The 26,587-nt window shown below is 32.8% G+C and overlaps 1 protein-coding gene across 2 annotated transcripts in view; it reads right to left on the reverse strand.

Annotated features, from left to right (window-relative positions):
* LOC149065727 (IDLSRF-like peptide) overlaps positions 1-26,587 on the reverse strand; it is a 58,116-nt gene that overhangs the window by 13,974 nt on the left and 17,555 nt on the right. The window contains exon 2 of one of the 2 annotated variants that reach the window (XM_089253752.1): positions 17,929-18,099. The exons of the other annotated variant lie outside the window; for it this stretch is intronic. Coding sequence (XP_089109878.1) covers positions 17,929-18,099 — 171 coding nt within the window. The remainder of the gene's footprint in view (positions 1-17,928; positions 18,100-26,587) is intronic. 2 annotated transcript variants of the gene reach the window in all.

The following is a 26,587-nucleotide window of genomic DNA, read 5'->3' on the forward strand; positions in this document are numbered from 1 at the left end:
AATAAATGAAGAAGGCGAAAATTCATAATGTTTTTTATATTTCATGCTGTGTGAAGGGGGAGAAACATATTTTTATGAAAAAAATACAAGATTTGTTTTTTTTTTTTTGCATTTCTTCACTACCGAAACCTTTCTCTGAGGGTTCTTCATCAATTATGATGGAAGTAAGAAAGCGTAGGCGAAGAACTGAGCTGTAATTCTGCGATGGCAATTTCACGCGTACCTGCTTCAGATCGGAAGTACCTCCGGCAAAAGAGAAGCATCGAAATCAACAAAAAATAGCTTCTCCGAAAGTATTAAAAAGCTGAAATTTGGGTCATCTCAATATATATCACAAGCTTCGTGCTCGTAAATATGCTTGATCCTAAAAAAAATAAATAAAATAAAGCTCTAAGTGCTTACAAATACACAAGACGGAGGATGCCTCAAAACCATTTTCTAAATTAAGCATTTTCCGTCCGGTATTAATTCACTTTAGGTTATAAAAAATTACTCTTATCCGAAATCCTCGGAAGTAAAAGCTATATGTCGAAGAGTTCAATTAGTTTTTGCTTAAGAGATATATTAAAGCAGGTTTTTATGAACTTGCGATAAAATTTTTGTAACGGAAAAAGATCTTAATCTCTATAAACTTTCAGCCACCTCTTTGGGCATTTCGCCCGTTGTGGCCTTGTATTTGTATAATAGAAGTACTTGGAAATGCGTATCTGATGTTATTCGAATTCAGTGAAGTTAGTTAGTTATTCTGTAAGATCCGAGGATTCTCATTAGAAACATAGGTGTTTCGTCTTTTCTAAACCAGTGTTCCAATAATTCCATTGAGCATTAACCGTACTGTATTCGTACGTTAGAACAGGAATGGTTACACGCTTTATTCATATTTAATTGGACGGCGAATCAAATGGTACTTAAGCAGATTGAATTTGGGGGACCGCTTTTAACATTGGACGACAGTCAGACATCAATTACACGGTCTGTTTATTTCACTAACAGTTCAAACGGCATTTGAACAGATTACGGTGGAATGCGCTTTGAACTATCTTTGCTCATCCTTGTCAATAGCTACATGTGAACTAAAGCTCTCTGTTAAATTCAATGATTAGAAAAAATAACAAATGTTTACGTAGTTTATTAATTTTAATTCCATAAGAGAAACATAACAAATACTCACGAATGATTTTTCCGATTTTGAGATCATGTAAAAGCGAAATCTTTGCTTTCTATCTCTTTTTCTCACAATGGACATATCAATATACATACGTGAAAATAGACATTTATTGTAAAAGAAGTTCGGTTTTATTTTTTGAATGCTTTTAAACTTAATAATTTTTCGTGTGCGTCTAAAAATATTTCAGAATTAGATACATTGTATTTGAAACACGATTGAGTTGTAAGAAATATTAAATTCAACGAGAAGTTGTTTGTGTTTTACTTATCTTGTGTTCTCGCTCATCTCCGTCAATGGTTAGATAGAAACTAAAGCTTTTTATTAAATTCAGTGATTAAAAAACTCTATGTTAGCGTTTAATTAATTCCATGAGAGAAACAACAAATGCTCACGAATGCCTGTTTACGAATTTCGAGACCATGTCAAACGAATCGGTGGCCAGCTATACTTTGCATTTTATCTCTTTTTAGCTCACAATGGATATTTCAATGTACGTGAAAATGAACATTTATTCTAAGATGCGAAATTCGGTTTTATTTTTAAAATACTTTTAAACTTTAGAATCTTTTGTATGAGCCTAAAAAAGTTTCAGAATTAGATACATTGTATTTGAAACACGATTGAGTTGTAATGTAAGAAATATAAAATTCAACTAGTAGTTGCTTGTGTTTTATTAGAACCAAGTGTTGAAAATTTTAAAGCGCTACAAGAAAAGAAAAAGAGCAAAGAACTGATAATATATAAGGCGAGAAAATCCGGGAAGCGAAGAAATATTGTTATGCCAGAAGAGTAGCTTCACGCTGTCTTAATCAGCTTAGCATTGATCGCACGCTCCTAGCAAAAGATATTTTGCAAGAATATTCTTCCTTTGCAAAGGAAGCATAAGAAGTTCTGCTTATCCGGTTTTAGAACTACAAAAAACCTTCAACATCCTGCTCTTCGTTTAGCTTAGAATTTTTAAGAAAATCGCTCAAAAAATGAAATTTTATTCCTCGAGAATATTTGAGTAGAATTCAAAAAAATGAAGAAGCTCAGTCTCTTACTAAAAAGTATAAGACATGAAATTGAATTAAAACAAGTATCAAATTAAGAGAAGTGGTTAAAATTAATTAGAGAGAGAGAAAGAGAGAGATCGAGAGCTATTTTTCACTTGAAGAAATTGAAAATATGTCTTTTTGTTGGGAAGAAATATAAATAGATAATATATTTTTTTTGGCTCCATCTTTTATGTATAAGAATTTTATTAAGCAGAATTATGTGAAAGGACCAATCAATTAGGCTAGGAAACGATACGTATTTATGCGTTATATATTCACGCGTGTTCCATTTGGTTTGTGCCATTTAAAGTTGATAGTCAAATAGAAGAAAAATTCCTTGAAATACCATGTGAATAAGTAATGAATTATTTTAATGAGAAGTGAAAGTTGAACATCGGAATTTTTCATTTCTCTTGATAGAGTTGTTTATAATTTATTTCCAAAACAGTCAATAAAAATGATATATAGATACAATTTTTTGACGCGTATAAGATATTTAAGCAATGAGTGCTCTTAAAATTTGTAATGCTTTTCGAAGTACCAAGCAACTGAGTTATTAATTTTCGGCCTATTCCCAAATCTAAGATTTCAAGCTTGGTTTTCTAGTTGTGCAATATCAGCAATGAACTTCGTCCTGGTAATTGACTGTGTAAAATAAATGTGATAATAAGAATTCAGTGTTATTCTAAGAATTATAAGGTAAACAAAATCCTTGATTTCAGGATCAGGATATTCAGCTTTGTTTACAACTAGAATATTATATCACTATCAAAGTATTTCCAACTAGTCAGTTTATAAAGGAATTCCAGCTGAACATTTTTTAAATTTTCATTAAAATATCGTCTGCGAAAACCAAAAAATATTATTATGAAATGAAATTCATATTTTCAAATCAAAGTACGTTATTCGGAACAAAAAAAAAAGAATGTTTGTCGGAGAATGCAATGGAAATAAGTCAGTAGAGTGGAATTGCTTTCGTAGTTTGCTAATCCGTGATGAATAAATCATAATTACTTTTGAGATAATTTCCATTTACGTATGCATTATAAATAATTTAACAGAAGATAAAGATATGCTCGATATCAATAATAAGTTTTAGAAATTCAAAGCAAAGTCATTGGAATATAAAAATTCAGGAAAAGGAATAATTAAGATTTAATTTATCGCTACGTGACTTTGTTTTTCGCGTGAGAGAAAATTTATAAGATATAAATTATGTTTGCTTTCTCTTTTATTCTCGTTCTGTGAAATAAGTAATCATGTATAGGACGAAACAATGCAAATGAAATCATTAAAAAAACCAGTTTTCGTGTATCTAATGAGCAAAATTAGTAGAGAAAGATTTTGATTATTGTCTTTTATTTTCGCATTATTGCCATTTTACGCGCTTGGAATTCGAAATAAAAACAAACCTACAGCTCAAACCCAATGTCTAATGGCAGCAACAGCATTTGATGTCTTAACAAGAATTGAATCCAGATTCTGGTGAGCTATATAAGCTGCATGAATTTTGTTTAGTTTGCCCTATATTCGAATTTTTATTCTATTCATGCATGAAAACAAATTTGCTTCTTAGGTACGTATGTACTCTCGTTTACTGGGTATCTTTCCAGATAATTTATCGTAACATGTAGTTTATAAACGTAAGTAGAAGAAAAGTTTATGTTCTGTGTGGTCCTGCAATTTTATACTCTTATCTCAGCGATTGATTTTACCAATGTGACACGTTTAGATTTATAGAGTTCATAACGGTTTATGACTGGTAAGCTTTGCTAAATCCCATCTGTTCCCTCCCGAATGCATATAGAGAGTCATTCTACATGCGTAAAGTGAATATGGATTTAGTATAGATATTTCTGGACTTCCATTATGATTGTAAAGCGTGAGCGCAATGGGATTGTTTAGTAATTGGAATGCATGTTCTGATTAATAAACATGTTTGAATAATTTTCCACTTCGAAGCTAATGGTATTTGTTCGATTTAAAATCTGCATATGCATATTATGGTCACTCTCACTTATCAAAAGGCGATCAAATATTCATTTAGTAACAACAACTAGCAACCAATGAATAAAGAAACTGTGTTGATTTTTATTAATGGAAGAAAATTAGGAGACTTCGTGACATCTTATATATCTGAGAAACGAATGTAATTTCCTGTCTACACGAGATTTTCTATGTAATATCCACGATCGTGCTACTGATCGTTGGTAGTAGCAGTTTAGAGCTAGGACCAAATTTTACGAGGAAGGATAAAAATTGCAGTCAAAGGCGCCTATACAAGTAGTAGGCTATGAAGAATTGCTAAGAAAGAAACCTATACAAGTAGTGTGGCCATTAGGTTAGCTTGTTGGCTTCTCATATTGAAAGATCCGAAATAGACCTCAACAACTATAAGAGTTGGGTCATCTGCATTCTTAAGATGGATTTGTTACTTCGGACTGAAGCTGACTGAATTTGAATTGATGATGATGTGTGTGTAGGGGGGGTCTTCAACTTTTCACACATTACGGGCCAAATTCGAACTTCCCATGAAGCTCACGGACCACCACCATGAGTCCTACTGCGGTATTTGTAATTGTAAGAAGAATCTTGGTCCGTAAACTTGAAAATTTTTATTTGTTTTTAAATCTTCACACAGTTATTCTAAAAATACTTTTTTTTACTATTTTTTTCCTTAATTCCAGAATTATTTCTGTTACTGATTGAGAAATTATTTTCTCTCACTGATTGAGAAATTATTTTCTTTCGCTGATTCCGAAATTATTTTCTTTCGCTGATTCCGAAATTATTTTCTTTCGCTGATTCCGAAATTATTCTTTTCTGCCGCTGATTCCGAAATTACTTTTTTCTGTCACTGATTACAAAATTATGTCGATGCGGGCTTAATCGATTAAGTTTTTTTTTCTCATCTAATTATACTTTTTAATGTTTTTCAGATATCTCCTAAAAATTGTCGGTGGGCCACGGTGAAGGCCTACGGGACATACGTTGAAGACTGCTAATATAGGCTTTCCTTGACAGACTCTTACCATATTATCTAGCCAAATACCATTTATATCACCAATCTGATGATTATTGAAATCACTTTCAATAAGCTAATTTAAAGCGTATATGGCTATTATAGTAAAAACACGTATTCATTAGATTGCATCAGTGTGAAATCGATTATCATTGGCAAATGCAGTGCATGTTACATGTATAATGAATTTATGTAATTTCATTCCTTCTCAAATTCTATTAACCTATATTCTCATGAGAGGAGATGGACAATTTTCTTTCTGCATGTTCTCAAGTTATACCTATAAGGTCTAACTATATAAATATATAGTTTTTAGTCGGTATGCAACTTTTGAGTGAAAAATTGAATACCCATAGTATAGCAGTTGCATTTTCTCGGCTCTGTGTGTGGTACAAGTGCTCAAACACAACAATAATATTTGCGAAACATGCAATTTTGTTTAGCATTCATCGTAAATCTCCGAGTTTTTTTTTACTTTTTCATGCATTTTTACTACTTCCTGACAACATTTTCCCTTTATTTACCATCTGATCAAGTATTCACTTGATGTAGAGAAACATGACTACTAATCTCCACGGGAAATGAAAATAACAAGTATTTTGCATGACGAGAAACATTTCGGAGAAATTTATGCAGAGCAATCGCTGAAAGGAAAGTAAAATGTTCTTATTCTTAATACGTTTATGAGAATCCGCTACTATTTTTCAATTCCTTTAGATATGGGAAAAAATTGCAATACACTTTGTTCATGAAAACCATTTTAGATTATCATAGTGATATTTTTATCAGTGTTTAAGAATCTCACTCGAATATTTCATAATAACGCACTGTATAACACGATGGAATCGTATCTTCAAAAACTTTCTGGTCTATATAATTATTATCCCGACTATCAAGTTCTCATTTATGTTATTTTATGCGTGGGTGTTGTATTGTCTGGATTCCAAATAACATGAAGAATATATCAAGTATGGTGGGAGTAGAATACAAGAATACACATAATGCAGTACATTAAGAACAAATAATTATGTTTAGAATGGTTACCGTGAATTTAGAATTATGGAAGCGTCAAATAATATTAAAGTTGTCATTGTTAATTTCTATTCGAAAAATAGTTTAAGGGGTAATGAAATTAAATTCATTTTAGAATTGAGATTCATGTAGAATAATTATAGATTAGTAGTGATGGTGCAAGTATGTCAAATTTCGTTATAAAGGGTGCTTCATAAAGTAATGTGCCTCAAATAGTTTAAAAATTCATAGAAATGTAAGGAATTGGTATATTTGAATGCGATTTTTGCGAAAAAAGTTACATTCACGAAGGGGGATTTTGTTTAAGTGTAGAAAAAAATTTAGTTAAAATTTTTGTTAATAGAGAGCGCTGCACGAAAGCAAGTCACTGGAAATATGCAAATCCTATAATTATCCTAGAGTCCTATAAAATGTAGGATGTACGATTAATAGCTCATTTCTGAATTTTCCTATTATCGGCGCTAACATGAGGTTTTGATTATGATGTTGACATTCGTGGGTAAAGCACTATCGGTGAAGTTGTCTTACTCGAGCTATGAATCACTATACTGAAGCTTTATGAACGTTTCGGACACAGAAGAGATTGAAGAAAGGTTCAGTTAGTCCAATCACTCCTGCCAGACCCCCATCGACAAAAACTTCAGATAATGTTTTTTCTGTACCAAAAAAATGAAAATAACTTTTACGCAAACCGCATTCAAATATACCAATCTCTTCAATTTTTATAAATTTTTAAACCATTTACGATTTTATGCGACAAGCCTATACTTACACAAAATATCTTTAGTTTTTGACTCGGATCTAAAACCGAAGGAAAGATTACTAAACTTAAAGAATTAAGAAATGGTTTAAAAAAAAAATGCTTTTATTGGAAGCGAGTTATTTTATTGGCTAAAAACGTTTATTTATTTATATATTTTTTGGCGTCCATCAGAGTGTATGGTAAGGAGAGGACAAAATAAAAGGAAAGTTTGGTAGCTCTTAAGATACACTGTGATTGGTGTTCTCCAATGCCCTTGAACGGTCTGTTGATCTAAAGGGTTTTCCTAAGTAATCGCCTTAGTTTCCGGTTGCTAGCTTCATTGGATTAGGGCTAAGAACAGCAAACTGAAACGAGTAATTCAGTTATGAACCCGTTGTTGGCTTGTTGGTCCTTCGTTCTTTGAATTTTGTGTGTGTGTGTGTGTGTGTGTGTCTCTCATAGTATATATATATATTTCTATGTAGGAAACCACCGAAAAGACTCAGTATAAAAGCTAAGATTTCATAATCTAAGAAACATGCTCATTTGATTTTGCGCTTTTAGGGAAAATATGCAGGATAATCCCATTATATTATAAATGCCAGATATGTTATTGGATTTAACGGAAAAGATTACTAACAGATTTTTTTTTTTGTTTGTGGCTGGAAACTTATTAAGCATCTATATTTTTGTTTCGTGAAAATTCAGCTATGCGTAAGGTCATTTCTACAGTCCGTCTCAAAAGTTTAGACATTATAGATTTTTAACTGAACCATGGATACCATTTCAAATTTTGATTTTTTTTTTTTGCTTGTGATCAGAATTCAAAACCATGTTTTTAACTTCGGTCATTGTCGTGGAAAATACCTTTTGGATTTTTTAAACTTTTTTGAAAAATAGCAGTCTGAAAAGTTTAGAAAAATTTCAGATTTTATGCAAATTTCGAAGATTGCGTCTATATGGCGTAGCAGAGACGTGATTGCATAAAAGTGGAAAAAGCTGTCTCTCTCTCTCTCGGATAGGTTTTCATTAAAAAAATTTTCCTAAGTCGTCGCATATTCTGTACGATGAAATCATTCGAGTACTTCATTTGAAAGCAAAAATAAAAGCTGTAAAAGGCATTGCTATTGCTTTGAGCCGGCCGAAATGAAGTGTCTGACGTGTATTGACCCAACGTGTGTCCCAAAAGCCAAAACCTAGTTGTGGTAGGCATGTTTAAGCGAAAAAAAAAACCGTTGAAAGATTGGCTTTAACGCATAAAATGCCCTTGCATGAAATTATGGAAGATCCCAGAGTGAACATTTCAACAGATACAGTTGATAGACAATTCAGAGAAGGTTGTATTTGATTAATAAAATAGTGGTTAGGAAATCGCCTGCCACAAGGAAGCACAAAAGAGAGGTGGAGAAGAGAGACTGGAAAGGGCATGAAGTTATGTTTTATGGAGACAAATAGTTTGGTATCATATTTAGTGATGTAAAAAAAGTTGAATTCGCATGTTCCAGACGGATGTCTTCAGCAGACAGTAAAGTGGAACTTCGATAATGATATGGGCAGCATTTGCTTGTAATGGTCAGGGTTCCTTAACCTTTGAAATTGGTCGCCGAAGCTCTGATGCTTAAAAGAGATCCTTCAGAAAAATTTCTCACTGATTGAAGAAGATTTAAGGATGAGCAAACTTGACATTTCAACATTATGTGATATGTTTATTTACAGATCTATTGCCACAAAAAGCTCTTTAATCGCATAAATGTATCGGTTTTAGACTTGGCATCGATGGCTCTGGACTTCAATCCTGTTAGGAATGCATATTGCATAATTATCATAAATGTGTTTCCAAATGAAATACAGTGTTCGACTGTTGATGACTTGAAGAGCTCTATCGAGGAAGCATGGTACACTTTTGATGTTAAAACCATACAAAATTTAATTAGATCCATGGAGGATAGTGTGTTTGAGGTTGTTAGAAAAAAATTGAAAGCCCGTTAGCTATTAAATCCCTGTAATTTTTGTAAATCTGAATTTTTTCTAAACTTTTGAAACAGCAAATTTTTGTATTTCCGATACTATATAAGAGAGAGTATTCTAAATTTTCTTTCGTAGAAATTTTTTTTTTCTATAAATGTAGAAATGCTTCGAGTATTATCCATTAAAAGGCGCTAATTTTACTCGCTGTATATTTCTTGTAATTTTCAGAAAAGTGATCTAACTCTAAAATCTAAACTCTTGAGACGGACTATATAACTGTCCAATAAATCTTGAAATCTGATCAAAAACCAGCGTTTCTTTATTATAAAATATGTAGATCTAATTTATTTTTACTGAAATTGCTATTTTTCTTCCGAGTTTCATAGATTATTTTACTTCGGAATGAAATGCTATGTTTTTTTTAAAATTTATCACGTATTGAGTTTCATTTTGTATATATAGGGTGAATAGCTAATAGCTCGCATCGCATGTTACTGGCGAACCGTTGATCCTAGAGAGGCATACTTCAAACTGCGTGTAGATTTAAGATACGTCATTCATATTGCAAGGGATCGTTTTGTTATTAAAATAAAAAATTAACTTTTTATAACATCCGGTGAGCAAGATCAGAAAGTTGTTGTCCTGTCTCTACCGAGGCCAACGAAAAAAATTCCACGTTTTTCAGTGCATATTCGCTTAGATATTAGAATTCAAAAAACTGAGAAGACATGGGAAATAACAGCATAAATAAGGGAAACAAGTATTGTTCGTTTATTTTTTGCTGTCCTTTCCAACTTTTTTTCCCAATTTTTCAATTCAAATATCTCAGCGAATATTGCACTTGGAAACGTGAAATTTTTTTCGTTGGCTCGGGAGAGAGACAGGGCAACAAATTTATAATTGAGTTTTTAGGGTCAGGGTGTCCATATAAAAATTTGATTTTTTCCATTTTAATAACTATACAAAAAACCTCTTGTAATATGAATGACGTATCTGAGGTCCACACGTTATTTGGGTACTTTGTCCAATTGGAAAGTATGTCTGTAGGATCAACGATTCACCAGTAAAATGCGTTATGAGATATTATAGCTATGCACCTTGTATATATTTATCTTATTGCTTTTTATGAATTCGGGGAATTTTTTTTCAACTTACTATTAATGTCATCTTTTTATGCATTTTTCCCTCTTTGCTTTTCGAGTATTTATTTGTTCACGTATGTGTTCTGTTTGATTATTTTTACGGATGTTGTTAATTGCCCCGCCCACCTAATTTCGTTGATTTTCATGTTCGCATATAGTGAAGCCTTTTCAGATTTAAGTAACGACGAATAAATAAAATAAATATGCTAAAGAAGCTGTAACTAATGTTTTATTTAGTTTAATCACATTTGACATCTTGAACGTAATACCAATTTTTGACATGTCGGTTGCCGTTAAAAGCTTAGAAAATCCCGATTAAAAACGTAAAAGAAATTTTCTTTCTTATTTCAAATAAATTCCAAAAAAATCTCCATCACTTGAAAATCCATTAAATTTCATTTCTACTTTGACGTGTTTCATTTAGACATGATTTTTTTAAACTCCGTGATGCATCCTGGAATTCAATTTCCATTTAAAAATATCCAATTTTCTAAACAGAAATGTAGTACACATAATTTAAAAAAAAAATCCAACAGAGTTTGCATTGCTTCTTTTGAAATAATCAAAAGAAATTGAAACGAGTTTGCGTTTGGCATTTCAGATTTTTACAATTTTTTTATTGATTTTGGAATTTCAGTATTTTAGAGACATTTTTGATCCCAAAAAGATCCTTTGAATGATAATCTTTTTTTTTTTCATTTAAAAGAAATAAGAAGATTTCAAATTGAAGACCAAAGGGATGTTCTATTTCCTTGACTATTTTCGGGTGTCTGAGCAAACTTATCTTGTTGGTACGTGCGTAGGCTCAAAAGAAAAAGGAGCCCTTTTCCACGATCATCCACCATGAAAGCAAACACAATCTCCTTGTGTTTTTCTTTTTTGGATGTTTTACTCCTTCAAATGTTCACCCAAAAGCTTTGAAGGAATAATAAATGAATAAAAAGGATCCCAGCAAAGATTGCCGAAGGTTTCCCGGCTGCCGTTCTAGAACAAAAAAATAAGAATAGCAGGCATCTTGGTACCCACTACATAGTAGCCGATTGAAGAATCCAAGTTGAGCAACACGCAAGACAAAAGTGTATATCGATTATAAAAGATTTGTTTTTTTCTCATCGAACGAGCCAAGCAGGGTTAATTGTCTTTTGTCTTCAGTGAAAACGGAAACTCCTGTAATCAGTTTTACGATCAAGTTTTCTTTTGATGTTTACCCAGAAAAAGAAGATAACATTCTTAAATAAAGATTAAAAAAAGAGTAGGAAATTAAGGGAACTTTCACAAATGAAATTTTGCGAAAAAATTAAAAAAACTAGTCGGGGTAGGCTGTCTCATAGACACGGCCACACGTTTTGATGTGAAAACTTTATTTGGGCATTGAATCGCGTGTTATGTACTGACTTAATACAATCATCATCGGCTTTGTCTTTGGAATAGCTAATAAACGATACCAATGTCGTCTATTTTTGTTGTGAACTGCTCGAGATGTAGCGGAAAACAATTTGTTACGAATCAAGGCAGCGGCCTGGTGTCCAGACAGGAATAGATATTAAAACCGGAGTGATATCATTGAATGCACTTTTGCAATGTGCATCTTATGATAACATTGCTTTTGACTTGCGTTCTGTACTTCGTGAGACATTAGCGTTTAAAGAATTTCTTTACTCGACATTTTGCGAATGCTCTCAGTATCGTCAGATGATTTAAAAGACGTATTCACGTCAAAACAACAAAATTCAAATTATACACTACATTCAATTTCGCCGGGGTCATTGAATTATAGTAGAAAATGACCTGAAGAATAATGTTTTCATACTTGGAATGATCATGATAATTCTCTCACAAATATTTATTTCAGTGCGAAACCACGCATCTGAATACTTTAGAGCATGTCTCGCGAATGATCATAGAAATTTCTATTATCATTTGCGTGTGCGTGAATTATTTCCATTCCTTTCACCTTATGGAATAGCTAAAAATGTTTACAGAAAAGAAAACACGAATCTGAAGAGGAATCATATGTAATACTAATGGTGGTTTTGTGTGTGGAAAAGTAATTCTTGTCTTTGTAAAACTCGAATTATTTGTGAAAAAAAATTCAACAGCCTTACGATCATTAAGAACAAAAAAAAAAAATTCTTTCCTCTCTTTCTTGTTGCTCGAACTTTTGCAAAATTCTTCTACGATACTTTTGTTTCCGTTCCGGCACTAAATTAATGACAAGCTTTCCTTCGGAACGCATTCAGATAATGACCATGAGTGAGAAATGGATTCCCTAGAGTCTCCCTTTCCCCATTTTCTATCTAGACAGAGTCAGAGAAGAAGGGCCTAGTATTATTCAAGTAATCATAAAATGGTTCTGTGTATCAAGTATGAGGATTATTCTTACTTTATTTTGTATCTTGGAAAGAAAACATGCTTTCACATCGTCTCTAAGTATCCAAGGAAGACAACATTTGACTTATACTTGGAACAATGTAAGACGAGATACATCATTCTTTTACTTTGACATTTGGGAGGGAACGGATATTGGTTTATTTTCCTCTCACGTCCCACGTTGTATTTTTTCCGATACATTTATAGTTTTCCCCCCACGTAAAATCATCTCATTCAACAGATAAACGAAAAAATAATGAATTCACTTAGTTTAGATGGTCCACTCAAGTTCAACACGCAAAAAAAAACCTAATTAATAAAGAACTAATTATCTCATTTTTCACAAAAATTCCAATGAAATGCTTTTTTTACGCTTATTAGATTTATTTTTATATCATTTGGTGTTTCTATCTTGTTATTTATCAATGAAGAAATGCTTTTAGGCTATTTATTCATAAAATTAGCTGTATCAAAAATACCCTCAAGGAAAAAGAATCATTTTAAATATGATGAGTAAATATTTGTTAACTTTGAAATGGCGATAGAGAAAAGGCAGCAAATCTCGCAAAATTATAGACTTATTGTTTTTAAAATTATATATTAAAAAAAAAACTCAAATCTCATTTATTTCTGAATGTGAGTGAAATTGAGTAGTAACAGTATTCAAATCATCAACGTTGATTTAATTAATGAATCGTGGTAGTCAAAATCTCCATACTGGAAGTTATGAGTATACATCCTGGCTTAGGCAGAAAGCATTTGAGCAGCTGCTTGTACACAAGTTTAACCCCAATATAGTGTTTGGAACTATGAATTCTACAGGATTTAAGCGGTAATGTCGCTGTGGTGGTCGAGTGGTTATAGTGACGGACTCGCGATGCGAGGATCCGGGTTCGAACCCCACAGCGGTGGTCGGCTGAAGTTGGTTTTCTGTGGTTCCCAACTTCAAGGCGCAAATGCGAGCCGATCTCCCCGTTAAAAAGTCTCGCCACAGAGAGCAACAGTCCTACAACGATAAATCATTCAATCATAACACTTCACTCATAGTTAGAAAAACTGGTGGCAGATGGCAGCACTACACATAACAAGCATTACAGAGAAACAAAAAAACTTCACGCCAGGTTTCAGTACACGTACACGCAAATTCCCGCATGTACCGATTCGTTGGGGGTTCCGCGGGGGGGGGGGGGGGTGGTGTAGCAGTAGTAGGTAGGGCCTCAAAAAAATGGCTCGGGGATCCATGATGTTCTTAAGTCAGCCACCTCGTTGGGCAATTTGCCTGTTGTGGCGTTGTATTTGTAATATTAGTCATTTTAAACCGCAATTTGTTCTAATCATCTCTCTTGTAAAAAATGACCTTGATGTGACAAAATGGTCAAATAACAGAGTTATGTTTTAATTTAGTCTAAGCCGATGATTCTAAACGTGGCACCCACGACCCACAAGAGGGCAATTTGATATTTAAGGGAAGAGTTTATGAATGAGTTTTTTTTATTAAAGGTTGAAACTTTTCAGAACTCCCACCATTTTTATATCAGTTAAAATTTTCTATTTTTGAATAACTTCTTAATGACTTCTTTCTTTTGTTTTTCTCTTTCAGTATTTTCTTTGGAAGGGGTTTTGATCAGCGGTTCTTAACGTTTTGTGTTTCTCGGACAATTTGTGCAGCAAGATGAAGTCCACGGAGCAACTGTGACTATAAAATGAGAAAAAAAAATAAAAGACATAGACCCCGTTACGAAATAATATTATGTGTGCATCAATGTAAAAACATGAGTTAATTTTTTTCTTATCCAAGCTCAGGGATCCCCTGAAGTCTCTCCAAGGACATCTGGTCAACAACCACTGTTTTTGATAAAGTAAATGATTTTTTGGTGAAGCATTGGCCTACAAAAGGTTTGGAACCGCTGGTCTAAGCCATGTGTTGGCCACTTCATTAAGTTTCCAATGGGGAGAGGTGACATTTCATAGTATTTGGTGTCATTGACGCTCGATTTCCTGCGTTTTTTTAAGGTGTATGTATATTAATGCTGCCCCATTGTTGTGCATAACCATTATATATTTAATGTCTGCAAATTTTATATCGTACAATATCATTTATTAACAGAATATTAATTGCTTATTTTAAAGAATTATAGATTTGGAAATATGAAATTTTTAAAATAAAATATAATTGCATGAGTTTTCTGTGAAGTTGCTATTGTAGTACACCCAAACATATACTTCATGCGCCGTATTTTGAATATTTTTTGAGATTTCAGGCTTCAAAAAATGCAAGAATAATTTGATACGAGGTACAAAAAAAAACGTGATATTTTTCATAAATAATAGTATTATGAACAATTGACAAGGATTTACGTTTCTGGTTCACACCCTACAAAATCTATCTGCCTTGATTTAAAATATTGCACACGGTATCGCATTTCAATATCAACTTATTTGTCCGATGTTTATTTGCAGGTATTATTAAAGTAATTGATATTGTTTTTCAAAAAAAAGTATGCCATAAAATTTCCTTAATTTAGTAGAGAGATCAAAAGGTGTATTTCGTGTCTTCTTAAATAAAATGTTACCTCTATAACATTTCAAAAATTGAAATAGGATGCTTTTAGCTCACAAGTATTTACTCTCGTAAAATAATCATCGTTAGTGTGTATTGAGCAAACATTTAAATAATAGAAATGGATTTTGCGATCCGAGATCTTCCGAAAAAGTAATCGAAAATAAACTATTCGAGCACTCAAAGTCCACGAAGAGGATGAAATATATATATAAAGTAAATGGAGAGAGAAAGAAATGGAATGGATTTTGAACAAAAGGATGAGAAAGACTTTGGTTTGACAAAAACGGTTTTCTTGACGTTAAAGCTGAAGTTTTAACCGAAGATAAGGAGAAAATAACGATTGCAGAATCGATACTGTATTGAACTTGAGCATTTTTTTTTTCCCAAATCTGTCATTTTCCCAGACCTTGAACATCAATAACCATTATTCCCTTTTAACTCTACATTAAACGTAAAAAAAAAAGAGTTTACAATAAAAGTTTCCTAAAAGCTTTCCAAACCACTGAAAAATTCGATGAAGAAATATAAATTACATTTAATTATATTTAGTAATTTAAATTTGAAAATTTCATATTATTTCACACGTTTTTAGCTACGCAAGTAAAACTAATCCATATTACCTGACTAGTTCATATTGTCCGACGAAAATGATTTATTAAATGCCATTTTTCTTGGTTATAGTTTTTATTTTTACATGCAATACACTTGTCAATGCAGAGACAAGAAACCAAATTTTATGGAAATATAAGTTTCAGGTTTCTACCATGTTTCAAATTGTAATAATCGAAAAAATAAAAGTGGCATTCCATATTAACCGAATGTACATAGTGTCCCACTATTGACTGACGGTTTCAAAATGGGATAGCAAGGAAACAGTGACAGATATTAAAGTCATTTCTGCGGAATAGAATTTCGGCTACGTTGTTCGTGTTGCAAGGGGCTGTATAGTTATTGAAATAAAAAAAATGAACTTTTTACATAGACACTCTGTGCCCAAAATCCCTATTAGAAAGTTGTTGCCCTGTCTCTCCTGATGCTAAAAAAACTTTCAACTTTTCTAAGTGTAATATTCGCAGAGATATCTGCATTCAAAAATCGTAGAAAAGTTGGGAGAAGCGTTGTCCGTTAGCTTTTGTTGTTCTTTCCAAAATTTTCTCCGATTTTTGAATTCAAAAATATCTCAGCGAATATTGCACTTAGAAACGTATAAATTTTTTTATAGCCACAAGGAGACAACTTTCTAATTGTGTTTTTGGTTACAGGAGGTCCATAAGAAAAGCTGAGTTTTTTTAATAACTATACAACCCTTGCAACATGAATGATGTAGTTGAAATTCCTGACTTCGCATATTTATATTCCGCAAGAATGACTTAAATATCTGTCACCATTTTCTTGCTGTCCTATTTTGAAAACCGTCAGTCGACTGTGGGACACTCTGTATCTTTCAGGGCTTAACTTGAAAAACATCATTAAAAACCATTAAAAACCGTCAAAAATGAGATATGCATATGTCTACCTCTGGAGCAAAGAGGTTATCAACTAAAATATTTGTTTGCCGAATTTGTATTCGTTAGCCGAGGGAGATAAACGTCGAAAACAATGTTCGTTTCCGGAAAAATTCGTGAGCCGAGTCGTTCGTTGGCCGAGGTATCACTGTATAATCAAAAATCGTTTTTCCTGGAGAATATATACAATGAATAAATCATTAAATAAGAGAAAAGTATGATATGTGATGAAAACGTAATTTTTCAAAAAGAATGAAGAAAAAACCATTATGTAAAAGAGACAATGATCGTTCTAGTGAGTAGATGTCACAGGTGCATGTTCGGAAAATTCAACTCCCCTCTCATTCATTGCCAATGAGAATTTAATGCAAAGTTTCGCTTTGTGATCCCGGAAATCCGGAATCGAGAACGGCTCCCGACCTTTTTCTTTTATGAAAGAGGAAGGCTGCTCAATTAACTGTGGGGAAGCAGTTCCCTATTTTAACAGCTGATGCACTCATTCACTCACTGTAAACGAGGGTAGAATCCAGAGAATGTGAATAAAGTAAGTACGCGGTGGTTATTTCAAAAAGAGAGTGACACACACAGACTCTACTCACCACCATCCATATCTATAAGGTGTGCCGTTCCCGCCTTTAGGATATCTCTTTCACTCTCTCCCCTTAACAATGTTGTGACAGTATAATAGCCGCCTGTCATTTATCACGATTAGATGTAAGCTTCTGTCTTTTCAGTCCAGAAAGCGAAAATGTAATCGTGAAGTGGTGGTTGCTATCTAATTTATGGAACTCGCCAGCGAGAATGAGACGGCAGTGCAATGTATGAAATGTCTATCCGTAAAGACAATTTTCCAGAGTAAAGAATGACTACGTTTTACGGTCCTTGCTGGTTCATGCAGCTCACGTTCTAAACTCAGTTATGAAAGAGAAGAGATGATATCTCGCTTTTCAAGGCATTGATTAAGTGAGGAGTGGCTTTAGTCTTTGATAACACTAGTTGACAGTATTGGAGAGCTTCGAAAACTGAGTAGTGGTAACAAAGAACAAAGAGGTATATTGACTATATATAATACCTACTTATCAATAACCCCCCCCCCCTCCTACATGAATTTTCATATCTGTCTATCATATTTGTTCTGTTTCGGAAAAGTTATTTGTAAAAACAAAGGTTCTTTCTTAATATAAAATTATGCTGATTTCCTAAAATAACATTATTCTCGTGTGTAACTGTTATTTCAGAGCGAGGTATATAGCAGCTCATAAATATTCAAATAATATATTGCTAAAATGGGATGGATTTTATAGGGCGGATCTACCAGCAGGTTCTAATCGTCTAAAAGCGATAAGTGACATGACTATTAATAACATGAACAATATTACCATTAACACTAGCTGTATGTGTCAGGGATTTCTTCGAATGGGACTCCCTCCCGATATCCTTGAGCATCTCCGAGTATGGATACAGATACTGGCGATGTAGCGCTTGTAATGGACGATCAAGAATGGACCAGGTTATTAGAGTAGAAACCTCCTTGACGAGGTATAAATCTCCTAAAAAGTAAAGTAGATTTTATTTGGGTAGTTTAGATTTTGAATAGTGAGAAAAATGAAGATTGGGGGAAAATGTTTCTGATTGAAAATTTTGTTTAAATGGTGCATAGATTTTTCACAGTATTTTGATTTTTTTATAATTGTTTAACCCTTCAACCGGCATAGCAGAAATCATTAAACTCCTTGCAAAATGCCATATAATGTTTTTAAAAATCAAGTTTAGGCTTTCTTCCGATTTTCAGCATGTGCAAAGTAAGGGGAATAGGAATATGTGTTCATTGAGGAATCAATTTTACAAAATATCTATGTTTGTCATTGCTAAAATAAAAAAACTTAAAGAAAGCGAGATATCTCGTTAGTGGCAGTGGCAACGTTAAAATGATATCGCAAGCCATAGTCACATATTTAAATCTCGTGAGAGTGCATTTCTAATGACTGTGAGGTGGATAATAAATTTTTGCTTATATTTGGTTTTTAAAATTGAATGTTATTGCTTACATGATTTTATTTTATTCTGATTCGATAATTAATAAAGTTATATACTGTATATACAGTCGAACTTGGTTAATTCGAAGTCCAAAGTCACTGGTAAAAGTTCCAATTATCCAAAATTCGAATTACCCAATTAATCTATCCTGGATCTGCAAAATGACTACAAATTGCAACTTAATAATCGACATATATAAGATAATAATTATATAATTTATTAAAACTACTTATTATTAATTATTATTAAAATCATCAGTTACGAAACTGCTTCCCGAATTATAATAATTTATAATTATAATAACAGATCTTAGCTGCTACATTATTCTATTGTTTTGAAATCCGCATCACTGCAGAGTTTCATGACCATGTTCAAAGCTTGATTTACGGAAAACGTTCATGATCATCTGTTACGAAACTATTTCCCAAATTTTGCTTATCTTTCTCATGCTATCAAGAGGAAATATACTTTAAATTAACGTGATATGAACTTATTATCCCGATACTTTAATGTTAACATTCCATATTCTTTATGATAACAAAAAATTCAGATTTTGACTGTTTCATCTATAGGTTGAGAAGCATAATTGGTATCAAGTGGTACACAGTCTTGATACATTCCAGCTGAACAATATTAAAATGGGCAATAAATTATCAAAAGAGTAGAGAAAAACAAAATTTTCTTCTCAAACTTTTATTAGTCTTTAAAAATTTATTGCTTAACAACATGATTGATAAAAATAAAATCAGGCTTCTTGTAGAACTTTTGAAACTAAATTTGCTCATACAAAAATCATGATTGTTCTCCTCCAGATCGAATTATCCAAGAAAAAAGTTCGAATTAAATAAGAAATTTCAACATTAAAATAGATAGAAAACTCAAGAAGAGTTCATAAAAGTCGAATTATCCAAATTTCGAATTAACCAAGTTATACTGCATACATACTAAAAAATTTTAACTTTGGAATGAATTTTAGCTAAAATTTTATATTCGTTTTTGATACTGGCGAAAATTTACTTAAAATTTATTAATTCATTTATTAAAATTTTATTGATCACTAGAACTTTTTAATTCATAGCAATAGATAGAGCATGTCTGTCAAAGAATCGAATTCATAATTTAATTAAAGTTTAATCGAATTTATACTCACATTTTTACTTCTAACCCAGTTTGTATTAATAAGTTTATTTCCGAAGACATATTTATTATAATACAAATATATCCAATTGCCTGCGCCCACGTATATCGTATAAATTCCTCGCAACGTAAAATAACAAGTGTTCTCGTCTGAAGAGAACAGACTTCGTTACTCCGCAGGAATTCCCATGCAAAAATTCAAGAAATATATATGTATGCATATGTATAATAGTTTTTTTTCTTTCGGAGTTCAACATGGAGCAACTCTGCATATAGTAGTTGAAGATGAGAATCTCTGGTGAAGAAGATTTCTACCCACCATCTAGTTACCTGAGGGTATACAAAGAAAAGTAGATTTCAGGATATATGGAAGGTGGATGATATCGAGCTAGGTTCACATTCGTTTGCTTTTTTTTTTTTTTGGAAACTCCCCGAAGTTAAAAAAAAATGCATAAGTGATTCCCCACGAAATGAAATTTTCTCTCTCGTCTTGAATCACCAATCATTTTACAGCAATTTCTGAGAAGCGTATCTAGAATTTTTAACCCTGAGGATAAGTAACTTTTGTCCGCGGACGAGAAACTTTTACAGAGAAGTTGACAGGGATAGAAAAAAAATTGGATTTCAACTGAAGGTTTTTCTCCTATTGAAGGTTATGTGTAGTAATAACTGAAACCAACAGAGATAAAGTGGAATGTAGTATACAGATGAAAATGTCAACATGCTATAACTTGAGATTTGCCACAGTTTCCGATGGCTAAAAATGTTTTTTTGAGATGACTCTCGTTATAATAGCTATTGATATAAAATAGAGTAATCAATGAATCGTGTAGCTAATAAGCTGCAATCAATCAGTAATCAATTTTTCCACTTAATTAAGAGCAGAAAATATTTTCTTTTGATAATAATCCGTAGAAGCCAATCGTAAATTTTAAATTAACCCTCTATGGTCCCGTGTGAATTTCAACATACATAGCAAATACAAGGTTAAAAAAATCAAGGTAAGAAAAATATATTGTTTTCAAATTAATATAAACCTGTGGTTCCTAATTGAGAAAATTGGCCTGTGTAAATGGGTAAGAAAGCCATCGTAAATATATTATAGTTAATATAAGAAATATTGCTATCATTCTTTTGACACTAAGGCTATTTTTTTTCGCTCAAAAGGGGGGTGTAAATTAGACCGGGACGGGGGGGGGGGGCTGTAAATTAGACCGGACGAGTGCTCTACCGGTAGAGCACTCGTCCGGCAAGCGAGAGACCGGGATTCGAGTCCCCGTGGGAGCAGTGATGAATTTTCTTCCTTGTAATCTTCATCTCCACAAATAACCAGTCTTTCAATGAATCTTGTATTGACAAGTGGAGAGGACATTTCCAAATGCATGTAAGTCCTGGTAAAATCCAGTAAAACACAGTAAATCTGTCAATTATTACCAAAAAATTGCAAAGGCAAGTGCAGCTGCCAATTTTAGCCAAAGTGTCAAAGGAAAATAATTCGGCAACAAATAGTGTATATATATTTGACAAATATGTGACACGAGAATATTTATACCGTTATTCCTCCGAATTAGAAGGCATGCCAAAAAACATCGAGGAAGACAAGCATGCCGGGAAATTCGTATCACAGTTTCTGGAAAAGTCTTAAATATAGTTATTATAAAGATCCATTGAATTGGCTGAACGCATAGTGTGATCCTCATTAAACCTCGCTTTTACCAGCATGCCGGGAACGAACCAGACCCCAGCATTAAAAAATCTGGTGTCTCTCGAGTAGCTAGCTAGTCAGCGGCGTGCCGGCTAGTGCGGGGGAATACGGTGTGTGTATGTTTACACACACACACACACACACATATATATATATATATGGTTAATTATGATGGTCATAATTATCATAATATAATTTAGAAGTCATGAAAATAATTTTGATTCTCGATTTCACAAATTTAGATAAAGCCTCGTTGAAAATAAAGAAAAAGAAGTGTTGGGATGGCCGAAACTTTGGAAATGTCCCGTAAAATATGGATCATATGGTCACCAGATACATACAAGTTTGGTTTTTGGCCGGAGGGTCAGAAATCTGGCCCGCGGATTGGATAGATTGTGCATCCCTGTTTTATACACCTGTAAGCTCGGGATTACACTATAAAAGTTTTATAAAAATATATTTTATAAAATTGAAAATATGCTTATTAGTTGCATTTTTCGTTTCATAAAATAACTTTTTTAAAACTTTTATAGTTTAATCCCGGCCTTATAGGGAACATTTTGTGAAAACAATATTTTACTGCGTTACACTTTTGTGTTATGTAGTAAACACTTGTACAGGGGCGAAACATCTCTCTCTAACTAAATTTTATTAATTTACATATTTAAAAAACTAGTTAAAAAGTTGGTGGTACTTTTTAAGTACCGTCAGTGCTGAAAAAGTTGAAAGATAATTTCGAATGGTTTAAGTCAGCGTTTCTCAACCTTCCTGAAACCAAGGACCAGTAAAATGTATGGAAACAATTCGACGGATCTATTGTGTCCCGTATTACGGGATATTCCTGTATTTTTGGTTTTTCGATTTTTTTTTGTACATTTGTCCCGTTTTTTCAACGATGCTTAATTCAATGTCTAATATTTACTAAAATCGTGAATAAACAAAGTTTTCATACTTATTATGATAATTATAGCTGTTAATACAAATATTCATGTCACACATTTGTCAAGTATAACGTTTTTTTCCTGCACTTTTCAGCAATATTGATTGAAATAGAGTATTTTGAAAAGACTTATGACAACGTTTTCGATGGCAATTGGTCACGGCCCATAATTTACCTAAAAACCTTAATTAACGGCCTTGACCGTCACATCTTTAAATTTAAATTTTTTAGAAATTTCAAATTTAAATTTTAAAATTTGATTTTAAGTAAGATAAGAGTGAATGAAATTTCAAAATTTTGCTTCATTTCAGGAACTGAACAGTTTCGTTTATTTTTAATCAATTTTTATTCAATTACATTGATGTCATGATATTTTATCATATACGCAAGCTCTTTTAAATGCATTTTTTTGAAAATTTACAAAAAAAATTAAGTATCCAAGATACGTAAAACTTTGTACCAGCACAGGATAGCAGATACAATCAAGAATATGTGTAAAAAAAAATTGAAATAAATCAATGGTTAAATAATATTTTTAACATCATTTCTTTTAGAGCATACTTTTTCACCATGTTAAAGGGTACCAACTCCCCTTATAAAGAATCTGGAAAAATATCATTGTCTTGAAATCTTTTTTTTTCCATTATATAGAATTTTCTTTCCGAAATCAGATCACAAACACGTATCAAGCAAAAAAGTGAAGCCTTTACTTCACGTGGGAAGAGTTTATCCTCTTAGATAAGAGCTTCAAAGTTTTGTCGTAGAAAATGAATGACGCATGTGTTGAGACAATAAGATTTAACCAGATATCTAGGTTATAACAATTGATAAAACCTTTCCCGTTGGAACCTATGCCAAAAAAAAAAAAAAAAAAACCCATAGAAAAAGAATCTACGGAGGAGAATGAAAGCGATGCACAGGAGATTTTAGTTTTTTCGACGAGTTTGGCCTATAAATGCGAAGACGGTGACGGGACCAAAGAGGATATTCAATCCAATTCTCGAACAGCTCAATTCCACCCATTTCTAAGGGAAAAAAAAGTTTCTCCCATTTTATATTTATTATTCTCTTTCGTACTATTTCTATAGCTTACGTAAAGTGGAATATTGGGCCATAAGGCCATTTCCGTTCGTATTTTTCTTTCTTATCTCCTTCTAGAAAAGATTTCTGTTGATTTTTTTTTTTGCTTTTTCATCCATTATAGACGTTCTCTTTTCATTTCCGAATAGATATTCTCAGATATGCAACTCTGAAAAGAAATGCCATAAAGGTTGAAGGTTATGTTTTCAGTGCATAGGTAATATTCATGGAAGTATGGGTACGTGAGAATATGTGTTTCGAATAGTTCGAATTCAAATTCGTTAGCCATTTTTGACTGACGTTGCATTTGTGCAACGTCTTTGAAAAAATTTTTCGGTCGATTTTCATGCAAATTTTTGTATGAAATGAACATGTTTTGAAATTACATTGAATTTGATTGAATTGATTGAAGAGAGAGAGAGAGAGAGAGAGGGAGAGAGAGAGAGAGAGAGAGAGAGAGAGAGAGAGAGAGAGAGGGAGGGAGGGAGGGAGAGAGAGAGAGAGCATAATTTTTTTTAAAGTTTGTTTACAGAGAGAAATATGTTTTTTAGGGCTGGTCCAATATTAATCGATTATTTGGGTCGGTTAATCGATCAATTGCTAATCGCAGTTAAACATTTTAGTTGAGTAAATCGACTGATCAATTCTATTAAAATCAGCTTAAAAGTTTGAAATTCAACTTGATTTATTCAACGAAACCGATTAAATGTCTTAAATACGAATACAAGGCCGCAACCGGCAAAATGCCCGACGAGATGGCTGAGAAAAAATGCTCATAACAAATATGGATGCCATATATTTAGCTACCCAATTAAAAATGCAATTATAAAAACTAAAAACTATATATGATAAAATATTATACAATGCCCATAAAAATATTTATAGTTGTCTAATTCTAAGTATGGATAGCTTCTCGATTTACCCCAACATGTTTATCGTATTTCTTTTCCAACGTAATTTACGGATTAGGTAAATTATGTACCTAAATATAGTATATTGGATAAGTGACCATATTTAAAAATACTTGAATCAATATTTTGATCACATTTTTTGGCATGGGGAAATACAATTTGATTCCACGAAAGCTGATGACTTCAGTTTCAAATTCAGTCAAAATTAAAATTTATATTTGTCTCCACTATGAACAGTAGCAGTTTTTCCTGTTTTCAAGGCAGCATCAGCTCCTCTCCCCACATGTACCATTTAGTGGGGAGGAGTTTCTATGTAGTAAATAATCGGCAGCAGTTTCGAAATCAGTGACTGGTCTAAAATAACCGATTTTTTAAAAAGATGACAAGATCCGAGAGAAGAAACTACAGAATTCGACAAAATATGTGTTAAGCATTTTAAATTGCTTCAAATTTTCAGTTAATTAATGTCTTAAGTTAATTTCCTATTCTACGTATTCCTACATTTGTTTACATCTGGCGAATAGGTGCATGAAATGAATAAAAAATATTTTTATAGCATCAATTAATATTGTTACGACAAGAAATTTGATTAAAATTCGATTAATCGATTAAAAAATTTTGATAAGTTGAAAATTTTGATTTAAAAACTTTTATCGATTCCCATCCCTAATTTTTTGACTTTTCAAAAATGAATTTTTTTTGGAAATTCTATCCTGATTTTCAATCAAGAATTCTTTTTCAGGACCATGAACAGAAATAAATTAAAAAGAAAAGTATTTTTTTGAATTTTTTTTGTCACATGGTACATGGGCGAATGCGAAGCCAACGCCAACAATTCTAGGAGGTGTGTGATGTCCAGAAAAGCTTGTGTGTGTATGTGTGTGAGCGACTGTATAATAAAAAAAACTAAAACTGAACTCTATCAAAAGGCTTTATTTAATCTTGCAGAACGATGGCACAAATGTGCGCAGAGAAATTTAGGTATCAATCTGCATAAAACGCCATGGCTACATGCTACATTCGCTACGCAGATGGCGAGGCTTGATGAAGGGGGTATGAACCGCTATTGCAGCGGGCTATGGGACCCCAAACCAGAAGTTATGTCATTGTATATATATATATATATATATATATATATATTGCTGTTTATTGTCAATAAACTTCGTTTCTCTCAACTAAAAGAATTAACACACTCAACAACTGGGGCATCTACAGCATTTCATGCCAATGCCGATTATCATATATAGGCCAAACTAAACGAGCCCTAAAATACCGTTTAAATGAGCATAGAAGATACGTAAGCAACCAAGACTTTAACCGCTCATCCATAGCCCAAAACTGCTGATGCTTTGACCATAAATTTGACTTCTCTTCTGCCAAAATCATCCAAAAATGTCCCTCACCGTCTGACTTGGATTTCTTCAAATCATTCCACATCAACAAAAACACAAACCAGTTGGTCAACGACCTATCTAGCACACCAGCCTTCTCAAAAATCTGGCAACAGTTTCTTCAATAATTATTCTTCTCTATCAGCATCACTATCACGTTCTCGGTTGCGATTGGCTCCGCCATTTTTCTTCTTTTTTCCGTCCTTTTACTTTTGTTGCCGGTTCATTTTGAATTTGACTCTTGTCTACAACAGCGAGTAACTCCCGCTATAAGGAGTTTTTTCAACATTTTTCTTTCTTCTTTGTTTCTGCTACTGATGAAGAAACTTCATATAGTTCCGAAACGCGTATAGCCGTGTTCGTTTTGGAATTTTGGGTACACCCAAACGTCGATTATTCAATTGTATTATCAAACCCAAAAGGTAATTCATTTCTACGATAGTGATACTGAAAATAATGAGCAATTATGTTTAAAAAATCAGAATTTATTAAAGTATAAAAAAATGTCAATATATTATTTCGGTCAACAGTATTTTCTTCAGTTTTCAAACAAGTCCTACATTTCTCTACACAAATTTGTGCCATCGTTCTGCAAGCTACCCTTTCGGTAGAGTTCAGTTTTAGATTTTTGAATATACAGTCGCACACACAGCTTTCTGGTCGTCATACTTCGTCTGTAATTGTTGGCTTTGGCTTCGCAAAACACAAAAGATGGAAATTTGGCGGTTTTGTTTCAGGTTCGCAATGGAGGAAGCGGCTTTGGTCACCCGTAACTATGCCCATCTATATATTGCTTTCATTTTGATATCTCTGAAGAATCTTGTCTGATTATTTTCT

The sequence above is a fragment of the Pholcus phalangioides genome, unplaced genomic scaffold (genome assembly GCF_987345545.1).
Source record: "Pholcus phalangioides strain wild (caught in Gottingen) unplaced genomic scaffold, Ppha-v1.0 ptg000039l_1, whole genome shotgun sequence".
NCBI classification, from domain to species: Eukaryota; Metazoa; Arthropoda; class Arachnida; order Araneae; family Pholcidae; genus Pholcus; species Pholcus phalangioides.